The 22,925-nt window shown below is 44.4% G+C and overlaps 1 protein-coding gene across 5 annotated transcripts in view; it reads right to left on the bottom strand.

Annotated features, from left to right (window-relative positions):
• Window positions 1-1,722: 1,722 nt before the first annotated feature.
• The window catches only part of LOC105686657 (protein O-mannosyl-transferase TMTC2-like), a 215,454-nt gene continuing 194,251 nt past the window's right edge, over window positions 1,723-22,925 (bottom strand). For 4 of the 5 annotated variants that reach the window (XM_048651503.1, XM_012401689.3, XM_048651504.1 and 1 more), the window contains exons 8-10: window positions 9,243-9,383; window positions 8,640-8,724; window positions 1,723-2,252 (exon numbers count right to left, since the gene is read on the bottom strand). In XM_048651503.1, the coding sequence (XP_048507460.1) occupies window positions 1,921-2,252; window positions 8,640-8,724; window positions 9,243-9,383 (558 nt within the window). In that variant the 3' untranslated portion in view covers window positions 1,723-1,920. The remainder of the gene's footprint in view (window positions 2,253-8,639; window positions 8,725-9,242; window positions 9,384-22,925) is intronic. The other variant, XM_048651505.1, reaches the window with a different exon arrangement.

The raw sequence follows: 22,925 nt of genomic DNA, 5'->3' as shown, positions 1-22,925 counted from the left end.
ACCTACATCGATACGTACGTTCAATTTCAAAAAAGAATGAAAGCTGCAACTGGTACCAAAAAAAAAAAAAAAAAAATAAAAAAAGAAAAACAATTTTGTGGATATGCACGTCTGTCGCGGAATGGCCAATTTGTATGGGAACGATTACGTTGCTGACCGAAACTTTGACAGAAATGGGTAAACTTATTCCAATGCGTGAAATATATAGTAAGGAGTAAGTATGGGAGAAATGCAGTCGATGGCTACGTAGGAATATCCTCGGAGGCAAAGAGTTGACCGGAAGTAGTAAGAAACTTGGTTAGATTGAATCGGTAGAGTTGCTAGGTAGTACCCAACGGGGGAAGCAGACCGAGGAAGTTCGACGAACGAAGATTAACACGATGTAGTTATAGGGGGTTGGGAGCGTTGGGGAGAACATGTCCTTCGGCGATTGCGTTTTGCATTATTGCATCTGCAGCGAGCAGCGAGCGGATAAGCTCTCATAGTTAATGCAACAAAATGCCCGAGGACAGGCGTTCGAATAGCACGTTTTCGACTCACGACCAGAGATTTCCCACCACCATGAGAACTTCCGCGGAGCGTCGGCTGTCCGTGTTCAAAGTTCGCGGCGAGACGAGGCGAGGAAGATCGGAGGCGGCCGTGGCGTCGGCTCTTCCAAGAGCTCTCGAAGCTGACCGCGCGTGCAACTCGCGGACCACATCTGCCGAGCTGATTCCGTCTTCAATCCCGAACGCCCTCCTACCCGTTCCTCCTTTCCTTCATTTTTGTCTACCTCTTTTATTTTTTTTCCCCTCTCATTTCGTATAAACTCAAGCCGCGCGCCCTCCATCGATCGACCATCAACCCCGCACCTCGTACAAACGGCTCCGTCGTAGCGAGAGAAAGTCAAACACGAAGATTAGGAAATTTCCCGGATTGTTTTGAAATTTGTAGCCGAATATACGTACGGCGCGGTACGCCTTTGTACTTACCGAACGATGTTCTAGCCGCAGGGTAGGTAAGGTAAAATAAACCCCTCAAAGACCAACTACCCTGGCGAGTTCGAAAGTCTTCTCATCTTCCCGCGTGACGTACCTCGTTCAAACAGACAGTCGAAATACGTGCTTCGGATGTAGTGTCGAAGTTCGCGTTGAATCAGATATAACAATCGATGTACATACGTATTGTGAGCGAAAATCGGAAACCGCAACGGGTCATGTTCGAGGGTTAAATTTTTCCGCAGGGGGGGGGGGTGGTGGTTCGCCCCGCGAAGAGCTCTTCATTCTTCGTTCGTTTCCAACGGGATGTTTGAACTTTCGAGATAACGAAGCTAGATTTAGCGGAATAAAGACGGTGCAGGGGCTGTCCGACGTCGAGTGCTTGCACAGCGGGTCGGGACGCGACAGGTGGTATCGCGCCCCAGGCAAGGTACTTGCTCAGGAACGTAACGTGAATGTAAACTTGAATATTTCCGCTACTGCTTTCGAGCAAATGCCTGCGACATTAATAATATGCAAACAGCCGAATGCAGTTATTCTCGGTAATATATATTTGCCCGCTTTGTAATTGCTGGTTTTTTTTTTTTTTCATTCACTCACTTATTTCATTGGAAAAATGGGGCGTCTCCCGCTCCATCCCGTCGCTCGAATTCCCTGAAATATTTTTCCCGCCCCCTCGGTTCGAATCGGGGCTCGGCGGGATTTGGCGGTGAAACGTGAAACATGAAACATTGCGAATCGACAGTTTTAGATAAAAATAAATGAAGCTTTATTCTGTATATATCATAGCAGGCGTACAGATTAGTGTACATTTAGTACAACGATCATTGATACTTATGGATAAATAATTTATCATACCGGGAGAATTAGGGAATATATGTGAACGGGAGATATAGTACATTATTAGGGATTTGTATTTGCATTTGTATTGAAGGATTACTGGTCACGCCAACAGAGCGGCCAGTTTATGTAGATTGGTCAAGGTCGTCGCATCTCCCGGTTGCAATCTGAGGGCCTCTCGGTAGGCAGCGGCTGCCTGTTTGTATTTACCGTTGAGATGCAGAATCGCCCCAAGGTTCGTGTGACTTCTTGCCTCCTGCGGGCGCAAGCCCGCCGCGTGTCTGTACCAACTTTCGGCTTCGTTCCTACGGTCCGCCTGACGCAGGGCGGAAGCCCCGGCGACCGCCAGTTCGTAATCCTTCGGCGAAAGCTCCGCAGCTTTCAAATGCTGTTCGGCGGCTTCGGCCAGTCGCCCTTGAGAGGAGAGAAACACACCTGGAAAATCGAGAGAAGAAAAAGGAACATCGGTTATTCGCCGTGGTTCTTCGGAAGAAAAGAAAAAATTACGCCCGGTGAAATACGTAAGCAATTTCGGGGCGTGTAAAATAATTCCGCTCCCCTCCGAGGTACTGAAATAAATTCACCTATTTTCGTGGGTGATTCACAGCGGCGCGGTATTGACAGGATCGAGAGACGGCCATGATTCGACAGTCGAACGTATGGTTCGAGCTTAGGAGAGATTCTTGGTGATAGAGATGCAGGATTTAGCGGGGCGAAGGATGCACTTCTTTAGAGTCACCTTTAAATCGTTCGTTCGTTCGGTTAAGGTGCTCCGTATATAACGTTCGATCGGATTTGCGCTCCGAAAAACAGAGCTTCGCCTCCGGTCGCGCCATCGGTTTCCAGATAAATAATACACCCTACGTTCGCTTAGCCGGAGTCGGGCGAAAATATTTAAGTCGCGGGGAAGCAGATTTTACGGGGACCTTCGACGATATATCTTACAAGCGCGTCTGATTCGATCCTAACGCGAGCGGCAACCGGTCTTAAAATCAACTTTGTACAAAACGTGTATTCCCCATGGAATTCGGGTAACATTCCAGCCGTGTGAAATTGGAATTCGCATACCCTAGCATTCGCTCTTAACGCCGGGCTATCTCAAGAATGTCCCGTTGAAAAGGAAACGCGTCGTACTCGTTGACACGCGGAAAACAGCGAACGGCGACAACGCCCTATGGGCGGTTGACGAGTGTCTGCGCGTTGTTTTACCTACACACACACGCGCAACGTTGAAAATTCCTCCACGAAAAACGTTGCTAACGCGTTAACTTAGGTAACCCGAGTGTTACGTATGCAATTGAATTAATGTTTTCACGGTAGAAAAAGAAAAGCAACAAAAAAAAAAGCAACAAAAACAACCGCGCATTGTTCATCTCCGTTTTGTTCTCTTAATCGACTCGAGTATGGAGTGGCGAAGCGGCGTTGGTCGAGGGTGTTTCCATGCTCTCGACTTTATCGCCCCTCGGTATGTACGTACGTACGTACGACATACGTGTACACGCACGTGTTCACGTGTCATATTTATACGTGTGCTCGTGCGAAACTGTTCCGCTGCGCAACACGTTTCGTATGTACCCAGTTTGAAAAAGTCTCCAGCAACCCCTCGTCCCGCCCGCACCGCCGCATGTATGACTTTCCACGGGTTGTCTAGAAATTTTTCAGCAAATATTTCCCCACGTTCCTTGGGTAAAGATCGTTCGCTGGTTTTACAGCGCGTGTACGTATACGTACATAAACTATGTACGTATATATGTATGTATATATAGTTTACCATGTGGTGGCGACGAGCTGAATTCCGTGGGATTTTATAGTACGTGAATTTCTGAACGAAAAAGGGGTGGTGTCCCGGAAGCTTCGCTGAGTCGGTTGAAAGGATTTCACCGAATGATACCCTCGCGGTGAGACGAGAATTAAACGATTTATTATCACCGCAAATTGCGAACCCTCCCCGGTACGTGCCCACCGAGGGTCTATTTATTTATTTATTTTTTCATTCTCGCCGAAACCGAAAAAACAAAAAACAAAAAACAAAATAAAAAAAAACAAAGTGAACGTTAATTAATCGGCCGTGATCGAGCCGTTGGGGCGGTGTTTTCGAAAAATAAAATCAAGGAAATAAAGAAAAATCGATAAAATGGACAGTCGTACTCTGTCGGCAAGGTTTTTACCCCGATTCAAGATTGAATCGTAAATCACGTAAGCGTAATATTTTCGAAATCTGATATCGGCCCGCACAATGGTTCGCTCACCCCTTTCGTCGCCCTCTCTATTCCCGGGTAATAATCTGGCGCATAATAGAGAAATCGAATGAAAGTAGCGCGATGATAAAGTTGAGCCAGTCGGCGTGTACAGCGATCTGAATTCGAACGCGGGGTTTTCTAAATTGTGTCTATAGAGATGGTAGAAATCACTACGGAGACTTACACTTGCCCGATAGTTTACTCCGCGCGAGAACTTTGGAAGCACTCAACTAAAGGAAGTCTCGAATCAACACCTTTCACATTTTCCGATTGAAACTACATCGAGCCATTTTATTTTATTTAGTTTTTACTTTTTTTCTTTCTCTTCGGCTCCGCGATACGGATAATTTCACCCGACCTCAATTTTCGGCGTGTACACCTGACGATCGCGCGTTCGAACAAAATTCCCGAAATCAGGCCTCGACCGATCGATAAATATTACACGCGTCCGCGGTACAGGAATGTGGGGAAATTTAATTTCCTCACTCTCCGCACGACGAGCTAAATTTTTCAATTTTCCAAACGAATTATCGATCGAATTAATTCGATCATCCATCACCGCCCGATTGATCGCCTTCCGAATTCGCGCCGCCACACGTCCCGTATACCTAACTCTGCGCGCGCGTTACCGGTAGCCGTCGAGTGAATTTCGTTCGCAGAAGTTGATTCCCGACGTCAAAAAATAGCTCGCCCACGGAAATTTATGCCGTGGCAAAAGTTTTTCCAAGTTTAAAATTCCCAAGGCATCGGAAGGACCGGCTCAAAGCGAACAAAATGCAACCCCCGCATGGCTGGCCTAGTGCGGCTATAAGACCTCTGGAGCTCGGGGGCGCGCGCACGTGAATAAACAAGGAGATGGGTGACAACCTCGACGTCCTCCGCCGGGAGAACTCCCTCGGAATGTCTACAACCGCCGCACACCCCGCCGCACACGCTAGGAATTTCAATTTCGGTCAATATTTTTGTGTTCTCCGGAAAAACGAGCGACGTTCTCAAAAAACCTCGCCGGCGGTCCGAGCCCCGAGCTTTTTTTCGTTCCCTTTCGTTTTCGGGATTTCCTTTTTCTTTTTTTTTTTTTTTTTTTTCTTTTTTTCTCCACGGTTCCCGAACGATTTTCTCCTCTCGCGTCATCTCGTCTTCCACGAAGCGCATTAACCGCCATAAAAGATTTACGATAACGTCTCCGTGTCTACTTTCTCCGATTTTTATGCCATGCGCACATTACGTACGGTTGCATAAGCTAGACTTTGTAAGGTACTAGTGTAGCTTATTTATTCAACAATTTTCGTCCGAGAACCGGATGACCTGACCCCCGCGACTGCTCTGCACGTTGTAACTTCGCGTTGCGGAGAAACCTGCATCGCCGGAAAAATCGGCGATGCTTTCCATTCGGTACGTAGCAATCTTGATTTTAAATTCACCTTGCAGAAAAGTAATCATTCGATCCGGGTTCGTATGCTTGGGTACACAGATTGTGCACCATATACACTCGGGTCGTGCATATACCTTTTGATTAAGTTTATTAAACGTGGAATCAAACAGCATGTTTACTATTCATCGTGTGATCCGCCGACGTCTGAGGTTAAATCAACTCGGAAGGTAATTAGATACTTATTAATGTACTTGTAAAACTAGTTTAAGATTACTGTACTTTTCCAAGGGATTAAAGTACGGCGTGTGGTTCATAAATATTTACACAAACTGTAAAGCGTCGCCTTAATTACGCGGTGAAAATATAAAATTTTTCACCTGCAGTGAAATTTTGGAAAAGTGGAAAATTTCCGCTGCTGACTCGTCAATTTTAGGACACCGGGCTTTCCTCGGCGTTCCTCTGTTTCTGTAAATTTGACAAGGTAACAGGTATGTACGTAATACGTTCGAAGTTGTGGTTTTAAAGCGTTTAAACAATAGCAGAAAGAAGTACCCACGTTACGGAATTGCTCGGAGTTCAAAAAGTTTTTCCTCGCAAGTTTCTTGAGAAAATCATTTCAATTCTTTCTATTCTAATCGTATCAAGATGTAGTTGGCGTCGTGGTTTTTTTTTCCTCCATCGGTCCGAAGTGCTCATTGTTATCAATTTTCATCCGTTTCGGTAATAATTGCTTTTTATCTCGTCGTCATCGAATACCGAATCGAGCATCGCGGCGGTAGAAAGTGGTAAAATTTTTAAACGAACGGCAGGCGATAAAGCGTTCATTTGTCCCGCTGTTGATTTCGCCATTAATCCCATTTTTAATATCGCGAGCCACGCGTATATTCCGGTTCTTCTGTATGCAACGCTGCTATATAAAAACGTAATAATAATAAAAGTAATAATTTTTATCCCACGTAGCGGATGATCCTCGCGTCGAGGTACACCTGGATACGCGGGGTGTGTACGTATCGTGCAGGTATACGTATATGTACGTTATACAGCTGTTGGGAATAAGCGAACGATTTGAAAATTAATTAAACGGCAACAGGAACAAGCGTTACAGCAACCCCCGGGAATATAGGTGGGAGTAACCATCGCGAATGTAATCAAGGGGACGACGACGACAATACAGCTGGCGCGAATCGACATGGTGCCATTGGCACTCACGCGCTTATACGAGCTTAGCATCTTATTGTTAGCGTATTTACCTTTCTCTTCTACGTATGTACACTTAAGTACGTCACAGGATATTATAGCGCACGGGGTTAGGGTGTAAGGGTCGGGTATACACACGTGGATAATTAAACAACCCTCATAACCCGGATGTATAATTTAATAAAGCGAGCGTCGCGAAATCTCTGCCAAGTTTTAGAAACCCCTTCGTACACCCATCGGGGAAACCTCGCGGCGGAATTTTGCATAGAAATTACGATCCTGTTTTTCTAGGCGATCGTTACGTATAATCGACCGATCGAAAATGCCGGTCCAAATCAGATTGTAGAAAAAAAAAAAAAAAAAACTTCAATTCATTGAGATCGGATGAATTTTGAAAATTGTTCGTGTTAATCGGTCAAATGCGGATCAATTCCTTCGTACGTACGTTGGACGTGGTCAAGCGAACAAAGTTCCCTTTTCCCTCTTGCGATACGTTTTTTTGGAGCATTTACGAGGCGAGGGACTCGGGGGTTTCTTCCCCTTATCGGGCGATGTGACACTTTTAAATGACGTTCGCGACTCAGCCGGTGACTCTCGACGGACTTTCGGTACCCGTAACCTGTCCGTTGCCTCCCGACTACTCGGAACTCCGCTTTTCACCTTCCTGTACCATATAGATTCCTGTCCGTGTCCTCTCGTAACTTTCGACGACACGGTCAAATATTGAGCGTGGGGACAGAGCGTGAGAAACTTAGCCAATTTAATACGTGGAGGCAGGTTACCGCCATACATATACACCCGTCTCGTTGAAATTCTACTCTGGTAACGGAGGACGACGGCGACGACGCGACGGAGCGACGTATCCCCGAATACCTATTTAGCACCGCGGTCTTCACTGTTCCGCGGAAGGATCGGAGCGACAAACACACAAAAGTCGAAGTGTCAACGGGTAACTAATTTAAGACTGTATCGAAAACCCCCTGAATCGATCGATCATCACCTGAAAAGTCTTCGCGCGAGTTCGTCGCGCTATCGAGTCGATTAACCCCGAATAAATTGCAACTTTTGAGCAAAAAAAAACAGAGAAAAAAAAAAAGAAAAAGAGTCAAATAATGCGGATTCATTTCGAGGCTCTTTGTTTGATCGATCGAAACACAGCGGACGATATCTCCTTCGAATCGAAAAGTTTATCCGTTCGCTCGACTGTGTAGCGTGAAAAAAGTTTCCGAATGCAAATGACGAAAACTATTATATTTTCCGATCTGTTTGCCAATTCGGCTGTGAGTTACCTACGACATTCCGTTAATCGATTATCGAACGAACTTGGGTAGATGGGAATTTCTTTCGTAAAAGCTGTCCAACGGATCGGCGTATATAAGGTGGTGGAAATAAGAAAATAGTTTGAGTGCCCGACCTTAATGACCAGAAAGTTCGACTCGCAGTTTCTAGAAGCAGTTCGAACCAATCGTTCGCTTCGAACTATTCGATTTTTCCGAAAGTTAATGAAATTCTATTTCTGTATAAGGAGGTGTTCAGTTCACGTTTCACGCGTGTAAACCTGCAGCTGAGTTGACTAACTCGATACGTGTGTATAGTCGGTGGGGCCGCTGCCGCCTCCGCCGCCGCTACTGCTGATGCTGCTGCTGCTGCTGGTGCTGCTGGTACCGAAGTGATATCGACAAAGTTATTCTCTCTTGAACTTTAATCCTAGTAAACCGTGCAAAATGTGGCACCTGGGAGCGTCTTCTGTACGAGGGAAGTGAAAAGTTTCGGATGTAGGTATATGACGACCCGGCAGACCCGGAGTTGCGAGCGGAAAGGATTAAGTTAGGTCACCGACCCGTTGGATGTAATATACATATATTTACCACGCACACGCGCACACGCACACGCACACACAGTAAGCGCAATTAGAATTTAACCAACGTTTGCTTTTCCCGTTAAAATCTATGGAGTCACCCGGAGAGCTGATTATTAATTATGAACAAAGACTCGACGGTTGATTATACTCACCATAATGATGGTAGACGCTGGAGTCTTGAGGGGCCAATCTCTGCGCCCTGAGAAACCATCTTTCAGCCTCCAAAACTCTGCTCGTCTGAAACACGAAAAGGAAACGACCATTTTCCGACGAGTTTTTTTTTTTTAAATTTCATTCACCGTGTAATTCTATTTCTTTTTTTGCTCTCTCTATTTTTAGAAACAAAAATCGTACGAGCTAACAAATGCGGAATTCTCCGCTAGCCTGCAGGAATTGGGTACAAGCGTTCGACTATTTCCACCTCTCGTTTCTCGTGAAATTCCTAAATCCCAGCGTATCTTTAGTTTCAGGTTGGTTTAGCGTTATCGGCGAACAAACTAACAAACCCCCGGAGCCCCGCGGCGTTGTCGGATATAGAAATCAAAGAAATCGATTAAGTCGATAAGATCGATGCTCGCCGTATTTGCACCAGCGAAATCAGCTGTTAACAACTCGTGTTTCGCGAATTACGGCTCCGAACGCTGATAAATTCTCCGCCCTCTAATCTACGTACGATAGCGATAATTGTTCGCGTTGAACGGCGAAGCGCGAGACGACAAAAAAAAAAAAAAAAAACCAATTCAAAGGAAACTCACGTTGCGAGCTAGGAGTTTTCCGTAAGTGATATGCGCAGGCACGTGGTCCGGCTGACTGGCCAAACTAGCCTGGAACCATCTCTCAGCTTCCGCATACTGCTGCAGCCTGGAAAGCGTCTCTCCTAGCAAGTTGTAAACACTCTGCAAGCAGAAAATAAAACTCCTTTCACGCGTGTCTCAAATGAATTCGAGTATTGGCTATAAAATCAAAAGACAAAAAAAAAAAAAAAAAAAAACGACAGCGGGAGAAAAACGAAACGCGACTGTGCACCGCGATGGCCGATACGGTTACATACAACGTTGACAATGAGTGTGATTTAGAAACGTGACGTAAAGATGTTGGGGGTACGCAGTAAGTGGGTGATATTTCTTCGAACCGATCAACCAGAGATCAAAGAGGAAGACGAAGAGGAGGGTCGTCGGGATGCGACAATACGTTCGATTCGGCAGACGCTCTATAGGGCGTCCGTTGGAAGGTAAACGGGTATTGACTTTGGGGTTGCAGAGGCGATACACAGCCGGCGAACGGGTCGATGTGTAGACGTCGCGAATTTCGCCTGCGGGGATATTTGAATATTCGTAGACGGCGCGGTTTAGGCTGACCGATGAAACGTGAATGGTATGAGATAAAGTCGAAGGGAGAAAATGCACGTCGACCGAAGGGAAGATCAAACGGAAACGTAACGGACGAAGCAACAGTCTTCGACATTTAAAAAACTGCATCTAACTGTACCGACCGCGGTTGTACCGCGAAAATGTGCACGTCCGTGCCATGCATGTATATTACCTACTTATGTGTACGAGTGGATGTCGCCAATAGGCGTGTGCGGAGGTCAGAGAATGGCTCGGGCGGAGGGTCGCCAGTCCAGAGGACAAAGGATAAAGGCTGAAACTCCTCGGCATACCAATAAGTCGTACATGCATACCCGATGCAGGGACTGCACCAGCGGCGCCATCGGGAGAGTAAAAGAGAGGAAATGTATATATATATATATATATATGTATGTGGAAAAAGGGAGAGAGCGAGCGGAGCGTACGAAGCAAAGACCCGAGCGAATCGAAATTGCACTTTTATACATGGGCGATGCGGAAAAGCTTTTTGCATGCAAATTTGAGAGACCCTAAAAATCCGCGAAGTTCTTTAAAATAGGTAAAATAAAAAATGAAAAATAAAAAATAAATAAAAATTGAATAAAAAAAAATTCTCCACATAGACGAGGAGGCTGAACAACGTGGTGGAACGGGGTCGCGCGACGTGGATACCGAGTCCCTAATTTCCCGTATAATCGGTACGAACGTCGTACGCCGGTAATTTTACGGCGAATATCGGCGGTATCCGGTTCGCTCGGAGTTTCCAAGTGATATTACGGATCGGAATGTAATTCGAATAACGGGGATAGCCGCAGATGTTACCCCCGCCGAAATGGTCCGTCTGTTTCGCCGCGTTTGACGGTATCGCACAACTGAAATAGCAGCAGTAAGGCGTTACGGCCGCGGTATACCGTTGAAACGAAATCAGGCAAACTGTCAGCCGTGACAAGAACTTTCCACGCGACTGTCCGGGAACGTCGTGTACACGTAACACGTGTATCCCGTCGCATCCGCGAGCCGGAGCAAAGGGTAGGCGGCGGTCCACGGCAGATGTCAGTCCCGAGGGATCCTCGACGACTGCACGCATACCGGCTGAAACCTTCGACCGGTAGAGCGAATAGCGTTGACCGCGAGGCGACGCGCCAACGCCGCCGGGGGTTGCAGGGAAAAAAGGGGTAATTGGGTAGCGCGGTAGCTCGAAAGACGCGGCGGCTTCGCGTTTGCTCGGGACTTTCTCGTTCCGCGGATTAGGTTAAGAAGTTTTCTGATTTCGCAGCCCGGCTGGCGCTAATGGTTGCCCGGAAAGCTCGAGACCGTTAGGCAACACCCTCTTCGTATGTGAGGATGCGGAAAAAGATAAAAGTATTCCACACGTACAGCCGAGGGAAGTGTGTACGTGAAAAAGAGAAAAAAAGAAAAAAAAAAAAGAGAAAGAGAAAGAGAAAGAGCCGACACACCACCACCTGTCTGAACATTTTTCTGGACCGAGGTGAGCGCAGCTACCCCCGAGTCCGTCGGGAGTTCGACTGAAACTTTTATGATTTTGTTCCAAGTACAAAAATGGGAGATGTGTCAGAAAAGAAGCTGCAGAGAGCGCCGCCCCTGAGAGAGAGGGTGAGGGGCGGTTGGGATGGGGTATTTTCCGAGCGTTAACGTTGAGGAGAAAACTTGAATTGAAAGATCACCTGTGGATCTATCCTCGCTGCAACGTTCGGAGGGTATCGATCCCTCGAAACGCTTGTTTCCGTTTATGTCGAGGGGAAAAAAGGAAAAAATATGAGAAGAAAAAAAAAAAAAAAAAAGAAACCCGGTGTATTCATCGCATCCTGAAAAAACACCGTTCCACACGCGACTAGTTCGTATTGTTCGTACCTTGGATTCCCCGAAGTTTACCTGCACCGTCGTCGGAGGCTTCTGTACTGTATATATTCAGCCGGAAAAATTTAATGCTCTTTTATTCCCACGTGATGTATAAACAAGACGGATTTTTCCTCGAGCGATACACGGGAGGCGTTTCTCCACGGGAATTTTTACCATCCGTATAGATTCACGCGATAATCTCACCGTTTCAATACGTCTCTCCTCGTTTGATCCCTCGAGTACAGTGCAATGAGCGTCACGAGTCTATAAAGAATCTGCAGTTCCTTCGCATTCCTCGACGTCGGTTCTTTTATTATTTTTCACTTCCGAACTCGATTCCGTTTATCCGTGTAAAGTAATTTTCATCCGCGACATGATCCGTTCGTACGTCGCTGCTTAGTCGGCGGTGCACAGGTGGGCTGGGGATGAAAATATTTACCTGCTCAAGTATTTCGGTATTCCGCTCAATGATGGAACAACCTATGTACACGCGCGGGAATTCTAGACGGAACAACTTCAGGAATAAACTGTATAAATATTAGACAGGAGATGCCGACGGTCGCGCAGGTCGAAAGACGAGCTTGAAATTTCATCCGCGCCATTTGTACGTGGTTATATGGTTATATTCTCTCCGCATACGGTAAACGGACCGCTGATACCCGCGGTGCGCCCTCCGTAAGAATTATTATTCGGCGATCAACGTCGATGGGGAAGCATTGACGGTTCGATATTTGTGAAGGGGAGAAATTATTTTTGCCGCGTACACCTGAAAAATATCATCCAGATAACGAAGAAGGCTGCGGCGAAATTATGTACGATGAAAAAGAGTGGATTTTATCATTATCACAAATGCTGGGCGTTTCTCGTCGCGCGATACTTCGTATAGTATATGGAATGAGCATAGCGAGTCGAGTCTCTAGCATCCTCAAAAAAGTAGCCCAAGTGAATAATGGGCACGTGAACAATGCAGGCTCTCGGTAAAACCGGCCCTGAGCTTCAACGGACTTGTTGAGGCTTCAAAGCTCGAAAAAAGAAGACGTAACAAGTCTGCAAGAACGTATTAATCCCTTACCCACTTTATCCCTGTTCGCTCCTTTTTTTTTTCCCTCCTCGTCTTTTTCCCATTCGTTGCGAATCCCCGTCTCATCTCTGCTCAAGACTCGGCGAGATGAATTACAACACAAAATAAAAAAATAGAAGAAAAAAAAAAATGAGACGAAATAAAATAAAACTAAAAAAGAGGGAAATGGAAGAGTAAAAGTATTATACTAGCTGATATTCCCGTGAAAACTTCCTCACCACCCGCAGCTGTGGAGAAAAGTTTTTGGCGAACAACGGAGATCAGAAGGTACAGAGCCGAGAGTTGGGAAGACGAGAATCTTGAATGGAATTATACGCGAACATTTCCTGCGGTTTACATCGAGTTCGTATACCTATATATACACCCGGCTGGAAAACACGTCTGCGTTAATCAAATTATTCCCAGCGATTAGTTCTTGCGCACTCTCGACGGTTTGGTTCTCGGGTTCCCCGAATCTACGAAGGTTCCCCGTCGGTTTCCCGCGGGGTTTCTTCTTCTGGGCCTGCCACGAACACTGGGGCGCTCTAATTGCTTCCGACTTAATTGTTTTTGTTGAACGTGTGGGTCAACTCCCTTCTTCCCTCCGTCCCCTCGCCTCCCTTACCGCCCCTCGCTCTACACTTTCTTCCACCTTTCCCGGGGTGGCCCCGCGTTTCCCCAAGGCTACGCGAACTCGTACTCCTAGTAGTCGTGTTTCCGCTGCAACCTCATCCCCGCACCCGACCGAGAGCTTAACGACGACGACGACGACGACGACGACGACGACGACGACGACCCACGCAAACCAGGAATACCCCAATCATAACCGAGCCCTAATGAGGTTGGCCTTTGTTTTCGGATATGTTTACGGACCCCCGCGAGCTTCGGATGTTACCAAATTATATCGTTATAGACCTGCGCGCACCCACACGCGTTAATAATTTGCTGCGTTGTTTTTTTCGATAGAAGAAATATTTTCCCAAACGTACCATGTGCGAAATATTTCCGATAACTCCAACATTTCAGAAACGCGGTGAAATTTCAGATTTTAGCGTAGCGTAGCCAGCAGCGTAGCGCTTTGTTGTGAGACGTGACCTTTGGGGCTGAGCAGAGGTGACGCCCCACAACAAACCCCCTCGCTCGTGGCTACCTGACTCCAGCTAAGCTCGGGCCCCCTCGTAAACAAAGAAATTCGAATGTTTCGACCCATCCATGGATTGCGACGAATCAAAGTGGGTCTACTAAAACCAATCGATATGTCTTAATTTTTCTGCTCCCAACAGCGAATAATTGATGATTACTCGATCGATTGCATTAGTAGATTATTTTGGATTTCAGATTTGGATTCCTGAGCTGATTATACCTGAGATTACCCTTGAAAAGCCAAAAAAAGAATCGATTTTTGGGCCAAATGTAAAGTAGTTTGAAAATGGATTGTATTACACTTTTCTAACGTATTTTGGCTTCAGGAATCCGAATCTGATAGAAAAATTGATCTATCTCTAAAATTGACAGAGTTATCGCCAATTTTCAGCTTTTTGGGGTCAAAAATAAAAAATTGATTTTTTAGTCTATATTAATGTAATTTGAGCCCAGGAATCCGAATCCGAAAGAAAAATTGGTCTATCTGCAAAAATGACCGAGTTATCCCCATTTTTTCGCATTTTTTGGCATAAATTTGAGGATATCTCAAAGGGAAAAAATCGTAGCTCAATTTGGACAACGGATTCGTGTTCCTGGGGTCAAAATACGTAAGAAAAGTGCCATACGATCGATTTTAAAAAATAAAAATTTTTGGTCAAAATTTTAGATTTTTCCAAGGGGTACCCCTTACGATTTTTTCAAATTTTGGCCAAAAATTTTTATTTTTTAAAATTGATCGTATGGCACTTTTCTTACGTATTTTGACCTCAGGAACACGAATCCGTTGTCCAAATTGAGCTAAAAAATTTTCCCCTCGAGATATCCTCAAATTTATGCTGAAAAATGCCTAAAAATGGCGATTACTCGTTCATTTTTGCAGATAGACCAATTTTTCTTTCGGATTCGGATTCCTGGGCTCAAATTACATTAATATAGACTAAAAAATCAATTTTTTATTTTTGACCTCGAAAAGCTGAAAATTGGCGATAACTCGGTCAATTTTAGAGATAGGTCAATTTTTCTTTCAGATTCGGATTCCTGAGGTCAAAATAGTCAGAAAAGTGCCATACGATCAATTTTTAAAAATTTATTTGGAATTTTTTTTTTTTGATGTACACTCGGTGCCTCTGTTTCTGTACTAAAGGACTTTAGCTTCAGTATGGCCTCATGGACAGAAATGAACTCGTTGGGTATACCCTGACCATTTAAATACTGAATTTTCACATATATACTTTCTTAAATGGTTTGCGGTTGCCTAGAATTCGCAGAAATGCCGCAAAGGGATGCCGCCGATCAGGTGGATGAAAGGGGTAATTTATGAGGTGTGAACAAGATCTTAATCAGGTGATGACTGCTCGTCTGACACCTGCTCACAATGGGAGCAAGAAAAAAACAAGGACTGTGATTTCACACCTCCTAAACTATTATAAAGCTATAAATTATGTTTATAATCTGGCACGTGCCGTCGGTCAAGATGCCCGAAGCACGTTTAAAAGTATGAAGTCTCATTGGGAGATGGGAACTTCTTTGTGATTGGGTGAGCCGGAGCTTGACACCGAACTCCGCGCGGACTGCATTTGCCCAATGTTTTTTACATATAGATTTTGGTGCGAGAAAGCTCAGCGTGGTGGGAGCGTAAGACGCGAGGCGATACGCCGCGAAGCGGTAGAAAGACGAACGAGATAGAGAGCGCTCAAGTCCAGCCCGCTAAAATATGAAATCTCGGGCTACGTAACCCGCCATCACGTTTCCCGTTGTATCTCGAGAACGAATGATCGGAATTTGATGATCCATTGAAATTGTGAATACGTGATTTCGTGGCCATGGATTTTATTCATAAATTAGGTTCGTAGCTGAATTTGATCTACGGATTCGTGTTCCTGAGACCGAAATGCGTTACAAGGTGTCATACGATCGATTTTTAAAATACTTAATTTTTTGACCTAAAATCGAATTTTTCGTTGGTTCTTCAAAAGTAATCTCACGTATAATCAGCTCCGAAATCCAAATCTGAAAGCCAAAATCATCTACTCATGCAATCGATCGAGTAATCATTAGGTGGAAAGAATTTTTTACTTGATATTTTGAGATAGTCAACTCGTTTTCTGAATAAATAATTAATCAATTGGGGTACTTTTAGCAATAAAATTTTTTTTCAACCCACCCTAATGTACATACGTATGTGTATCACAAGGTGAAAAATATTTGCACCGACATTTTACTCGTGTCAGGAGGATGAAAATAAAACGAAGAGAAAAAAAGGGTATCCGGCGAGAGGGACATGAAAATTGGGAGAGAAATGAGAACCGAGAACGGATGAGATCCGAATCGAAGGAAGATGAATTCCGGTGGTTATGTGGAATCATACTTTACGTTATACAGACACACGGAGGCACACGTGTGCCAGCGGTACCGGAGACGAGAAATTTGATTTCTCAGGCAGAAACGATACGAACCAGCTAGCGCAATACTCGCGGCTGAAGACTCGAGCAATTTCATTTCTTCAAACTCTACACCGTCGATATATTCCCTACGTCGGTATTCCCGTCACCCCACCCCCTTTATTTCCGCGTCCGCGTTCATTCCCTCGGAGCGATCTTTTTGTGGCCTCCCATAAAAGCAGTACTTGCCGAAGGTATAGGATAATACTTGGCAAGCTTTCCGCGTAAGATCGGTACGTCGGTATACCCATGCATCGCGGAGCACATCGGTACTTCTAATCCGGAAGAGTATATAAAAATCTTACCGGGTCCATATGTGATCGGAGAAAATATATCGCCCCAGAAATATCAGAGCGAGAACAATGATTCTCTCATTCCGTCGCACGTTATCGTCCAACTCTTATCTGGTTTGGTACACCCTTTATTTTTAGCCCATGTATGCGGTGTACGAAGGGCGCGCGGGGTGTTACGAGCCACGATATTTCTGCGGACATTCTTTCGTCGCTACGTTTATACTCCCTTTTTTCTTCTTTATTTCCGCACATACGTATACGCGTACACGTAGGTGAACCGACGGAAGTATAGATGTAGGTGTAGGTGTACGTGTATGAGCTTATAAAATAGCAGTTCAGAAATCGCAGTGGCGACGTGGTGGCTATCGCGATAAAACATTGGATGCTGGAGAAACTGTAGAAACTGGTAAAACTCCGGTGTAATCTTGGCCGCAATGTTTTATTGTCGGTCTTGTATATATAGTCGGTCACTTGGGATACCACTTTTGGCGAGATCGAACTCGGTTAAATTCTCATTTGGGGTGCTCCGCACATCTGGCGGTACGTGAAAATGGTCTCGTTTTATTTATTTTTTTTTATTTGTTTTAACCGTAACCCTAACAGCGCGTAATATTCACATGGGGATATCTTTGTTCGTTGGTTTTTCGTTTTTTTTTTTTTTTTTTTTTCGTTCGTCGAGGGTATCGATGGTCTGAAAAAGAATAATAGACCAATTATCAAATTCTCAGACAGCGATCTGTTTTTATTTCACATCTCGGGGGTCTTCTAAAAGCCTTGCCCATCCGCAAGCTCGTCGAGGAAATGGAAATTGATGGTGTTATTTAAATTAATTAGCATCAGAAATCACCTCGTTTAATTTAATGAACGTTTCAGGATTAAAGTCGTTTAGAAATATCTTTTTCACCTTCGCCTCGCCTCCTTCTCCTCCTCCTCGGATTCGCTGCTACACGCCTCCGAGCCGAAGAGCATTTTCCCATGAAAATCGATTAATATTTTAGAATTCATAACCGTACTTAGCGGGATAATATGAAAAAATTGTTCGTATAATCTGATAATTTTTTTTTTTGCCCCCATTTTCGCGGAGGAGTAGGTAAGCATTATAATTGCGAAAGGAATCTTCACTCTCGCACAGCCGGAAACTCGTACACGGCGAATGAAAATATATTGATTAATAATATTCTGTAACGAAGTCGAATCAGCCTTGACACACTCCAATTAAGCCTCCTGTATAAATATTCTCTTTGAAAGTGCGAGCGTTATGTATATGAAAATTGACGGGTAGTAGGATTCTGAAAAAAAAAAACTTCATTACCCGGATAATTTCGATATCATTAACGGTAAGGACGATTCGATCATCATTTGCGGAAGATTTGGTTGTTTTGTATCATGCATTATATCGAATGTGCGGAATTCTTGAAATTATACCCGGACTTTGGTGCAATTGAATTTCGGTGAATCGTTCTAATTGGAAACGAGAATAAGCTTGAGTTACAGGATGAAAATACACCGATAATTGGCGATATTTGATAATGATTCAAAATTTCACCATGAACCCATCTACTCATCATCGATACGTTCACGGTAATGCAAACATTGTTCCATCCTTTCAAACGATTGTTTTGCTTCACCGGTTATTCCTTTTTTTTTTCCGTTTTTCATTTTTCAGAGCTGAAAGACGGGTTGCAGCAGTGATTAAATTAATCGGTGATTATGATTTTTTCTTCCTTTTATTTATTTCGTTTTTTTCTCTTCTTTTAATTCTCTTTATTCGACGTCAATGCTGACCACTTAGCGAGGGCCGCGATTATATAATTTATCGTATTATCCGTGCGTTAAAAATGCCGTTTAAATGCATGGATCGGTATTCCGGTTATTACCGTCCATTAACGTCAAACTTTTATTACGCGTTCGGTTGCGCCAACCCCGCCGCTTCTCCGCGCTTCCCATCCATCCTCATACCCATCCTCTTTTATCTATAGATCGTTTGGCGTGCCGTCGAAGTCTGCGGGGATAAAAGACAACTTTCCCATATCCGGGAAATTGTTTCCCGTAATCGTCGGAGGACAGTTAAAACAAAAAAAAAAAAAAAAGAAAAAAGCAACGTTCGCTGAATGTCAATTCCTTTTGTTTTTTATTTATCCATTTTTTTGCCACTCCTCTTTCTTTTACACGCGGGTTTTGCTCTACGAATCGCGTATAGATGTAACGCGTACACACGTATACCTGAATTCGAAAGAATAATTTACCTGGGTAAACGGCGCCCGGAGGGTGTAAACGAGTGCGACGCGAAGGTTCGCCGAAAAAACTTCCCTTCCAATCTTGTCTTTGTGAATGTTTTTTTTTCCTCAACCTTATTTTATTTGATTTTATTCTTTTTTTTTTTTTTGTCTCTCAGTCAAAAAACGTCTCGTTTATTTTGAGCCTGCGATGAAAACGATACAGAAAACTGCCAGGGCGTACGTCCTGCTGACGCGGCAAAACCCTCCCTACATAACCTTCGTTTACTATACGTAATGCGTCGCCGTCACCGTTTTGACTCGCCCCGTAAAAAATGAATTTCTAAATTCAGTTAGTCAACCGAGCGTGCACCACCAAAGTCCTTATAAAGGATACCGAGATCCGATCGTAGCATCAAGGAAACCATGATATATCCTTCTTCTACTCCGTTTCATTTTTTCTTCGCTTTTTTTTTTTTTCTTTTCATCTCATTTCTTTTTTCAATGACGCGAAATATTTCGAGGCGGACTTTTACGTGAATGTGGAAATCCCATCCCGATGCTTTTATGCGAATTAATTTTTTGTTCTTCTCCTCTTTTTTTCGACGGTATAATTGGCGAACGTCGAAAAATGGGGCTGCGATGTGTTTACCCGGAATATAATTTAGGTCGAGCTCCGGATTATCGCGTGCTGACCTGCAGAGCAACCAAGGTGGACAATTAAAGTCCACACGTGGAAAGTAGAATTTTATTCTTTGAATAATCGCCCTCGGGAATTTCCTCGCTGACTTCAGGTACTTCTCGCGTATTACCTTATCGAATCTCGATATGGATAACAAATAAAAAAAAAAGAAAAAGAAACGGAAAAGGAAAGAAGACGTTGTCACCGCAGGGTGGAAGTTCTTATCACATTCGAAAGTATCGACTAATACTTAACGACCATTATGTATACCGTTTCGTAGCCTCTAAATCTTAAATCTATAAGGGAAGTTGTCTGAGTCGTCCGCGGGAACTCGAACTCTTGTTTGATCAATGGATATTGCGAATAAATCCTCCTCGGGTTTCCACATACGACGATTCGTTACGCGGTTTTAGCTCTTGTTAGATTTCCGATTCCCAGTAAATGGAGCACGCGATAATCCGGCGCTCAACTTGCGGCATTATTATAGAGCGCGAACACCGCTATCCAAGTGCTGAACTTAGACTCCCGTTCTGTAAGATATCAACGGAATAATCCGAACCGCGCCATTCGTAATTTCACAATCTTTTCTCCGCCACCGTACCGCCGTCGCATCAATATCATCCAGTGGCTCTAATATTTTTATCGATCACCGTGCAATTCGCAGCTATTGCCGGGGCGTAATCAATATCGGTAGAAGTTTCAGCCCTGCAGATATTAGCTGGCTGCTCCGGAAGACTTTTTTAATCTTTAATCACAGCGCGTAGCGAGAGCTCTTTTTTTTACGGAGGTCAGGCCGGTCGCGGAGGTTCGTAGCTCGGTGTGTTTCGAACCATTAAACTCCGGCTACAATGGGGAAAGGTTTCGGTAACGTCCAACAGCCGGGCGCGTTTCGCCGACCTCCTCTACCAAAAACGCCATATTGTGCTTTCGTGCGACAGTATTACGTTTTTAGGGGTCGCTCTCAAACCTTCCCTTTATTCTTCATTTTTTATTTCATTTTAGTTTTTTTCATTCGCCGTGTCGCTCCTCTTTTTTTCTTTTCTTTTGAGTTTTACGATTTTTTCGTGACTCGCCTAACTGATATCCGCGCGCCCCCCTCTTTCCAACCCGCTGTTCGGGTGATCGTTGAACACGGCGATATTCTCAAACGGTGTAATCAGGTGTTCGAAAATAATGTCTGCGTCGATCGCATCCGAAGGTAGCGAAGCTGCGATCTCGAATTCAATTTGAGCGACCTTAGAGCCAGGGAGAGATGTGTATATACTAATTGTCGTCGTCGTCGAACGTCTGCCTACCTATACCTGTAGCCGGCGTATCACGAGTTAACACACCGGAAGTAAGCTGGATCATAGTCGAAGGTGAGTCAATGGTTTGATATCGGCGTACGGGAACAACAGACCTTCCGGCGACTTGTCAGCCGATTTCTGGGGGGATGGAAGGGAACGGAAGGGCGGAGGAGAGAGGAAAAGGGGGAGGGTAAAAGCTCGCGGGTAAAGTAGACGAGCGAATAAAGGAAGCGGGACGAGAAGAAGGAAAGTTTGGAATCAGTCAAATCCGTATTCCACCGTTCTGAATGAACTTCTCCCCGCGGCTCCCTCCACTAACCCGACGTCGGGGACTGCCGAGCACTGATAAATACTTAACGAAAAGTTCGCAGATTATAGTAATCAACGGGGCGTACTCTTGCTTCTCGGAGATAACCCCGATTCATCCCCTCTCGCCACTACGGCCAAAATCATCTCACCTCCACACTTACCGAATTATAAAACCTCGGTAGCCGCGGGATCTCCGATTAATAATCGGTTTCGCCTTCGATTCGCCCGTATCGCTGGATAAATTTGACGCGCGCGTCTTTGTTCGACTACATGTGCGTACCTACGTACGTACGTACGTACGTACCTATACACGGTTACTTCCGCATGATGCTCGGCTGATCAAATGCCTTGATACGGCTCGCACGTGTTCATTAGCCTCTCCAGGATTATCCGTCAGCGTGTCGTGTGTACGTGCATATATTATAATCGCGAACGCCTCGATTCATGGCCGTTCTCAATTTCGCGATAAGGTCCCGTCAGTGTCATGAATTTAGATGAGATTTCAATATACATCAAACGATACAACCGGCAATACTGTGGCGTGTTGAGAGTACATTAAGAAAATTTGTCCTTTGACCATTTGTCCGTTTATACAGCCTGCACGCGCGTGCGGAATCGTTACGGAGTAGGTACGCCGCGTGTTATCTATCCGCATTTCATGTTTGGTTAGGATGGATATCAAACACGAAATCCTTTTATAATTCTCCCGAATTAAGCAATTATATTTTGAATATTCAAAAGATTCCCCCGTTAACTCCGCACTTCTCGCCTTCGCCGCAAATTTTTTAAACCATTTTTTATTCCACAAGTGCTTTTTCTCTTTCATTTAGCTTTCGTATATCATTAATTTGTTAATTAACGCGAAACGAGTGTACGCCTAGGCCAATTAATTCAACATAGACGGAGATAAATTATCATCATTATTATTACTGTACGAGTCCTACGAGGAAATTTATCTTTCATCGGGTTCTCTCGTCTTCTGGATAATCCCATCGGTAGAAAAAAAAAGAAAGAAATTAACGGAAGGATCGGGAGGAGAATAATAATAATTTTTTGTTTATTCTCGTAGATTTACAGTAGATAGTCATGGAATTATGTAGCAGCTAATCAGGTGCTCCAGTATTGTCTCGCGATAAGCAGAAAATATTAATCAAAAGTTGCAACTTTTCCGCTAGAATTTATCACGGATTATAAACTGTAAGCTCCGTAGCTGTATATACGTACACCGGCGAACGAAAAATCTCTAGTTGCGGATTAAAGAGAGAGTAGAGAAATTAAAAAAAAAAAAAAAAATTCGAAATAAAGAGATTATGAAAATGCCCGACGTTGCTTTCACGTTTGCCGTAGCCCCTGTATGCACGTAATGACGGCGTCGTCGATTCAAGCAAGCATCATAAAAATGATCATCATACGTAAAAACTCGAGTTCCATCAACCGGGAAAGCAGCGAGTAGCCAGCAGCTGCAGAATGTACGCATTCACCGGACTGATCCCCTTTCAGGTTGCATTCAAGCGAATCTATAGCGGTGTATGTATGTACATACGATACACGTACGGTAAACGAACGACGGTAGACCGGATCCGATGGACGCGATTGAACACTCCGGAAGTTTTGTCAGCACCCTCAGGAATGCGGAGATAAAGCATTTGACGAATTCCACCCGCGCGCTATGCGGGAGCTAGTCCGCGTTCATTTTTTGTTACCTTTTCTTTTTACTAACTAGTTGCATTTTTTTTTTTTTGTACGCGTTGTTGTTTTTGTTTTTTTTTTTTTCTCTTTGTTTCGCGTCAGAAAAATGTTAG

Source organism: Athalia rosae, chromosome 2, assembly GCF_917208135.1.
Source record: "Athalia rosae chromosome 2, iyAthRosa1.1, whole genome shotgun sequence".
NCBI lineage: Eukaryota > Metazoa > Arthropoda > Insecta > Hymenoptera > Athaliidae > Athalia > Athalia rosae.
Note: the sequence above shows the minus strand (reverse complement) of the source record. Positions and strands in the feature narration are given on the sequence as shown.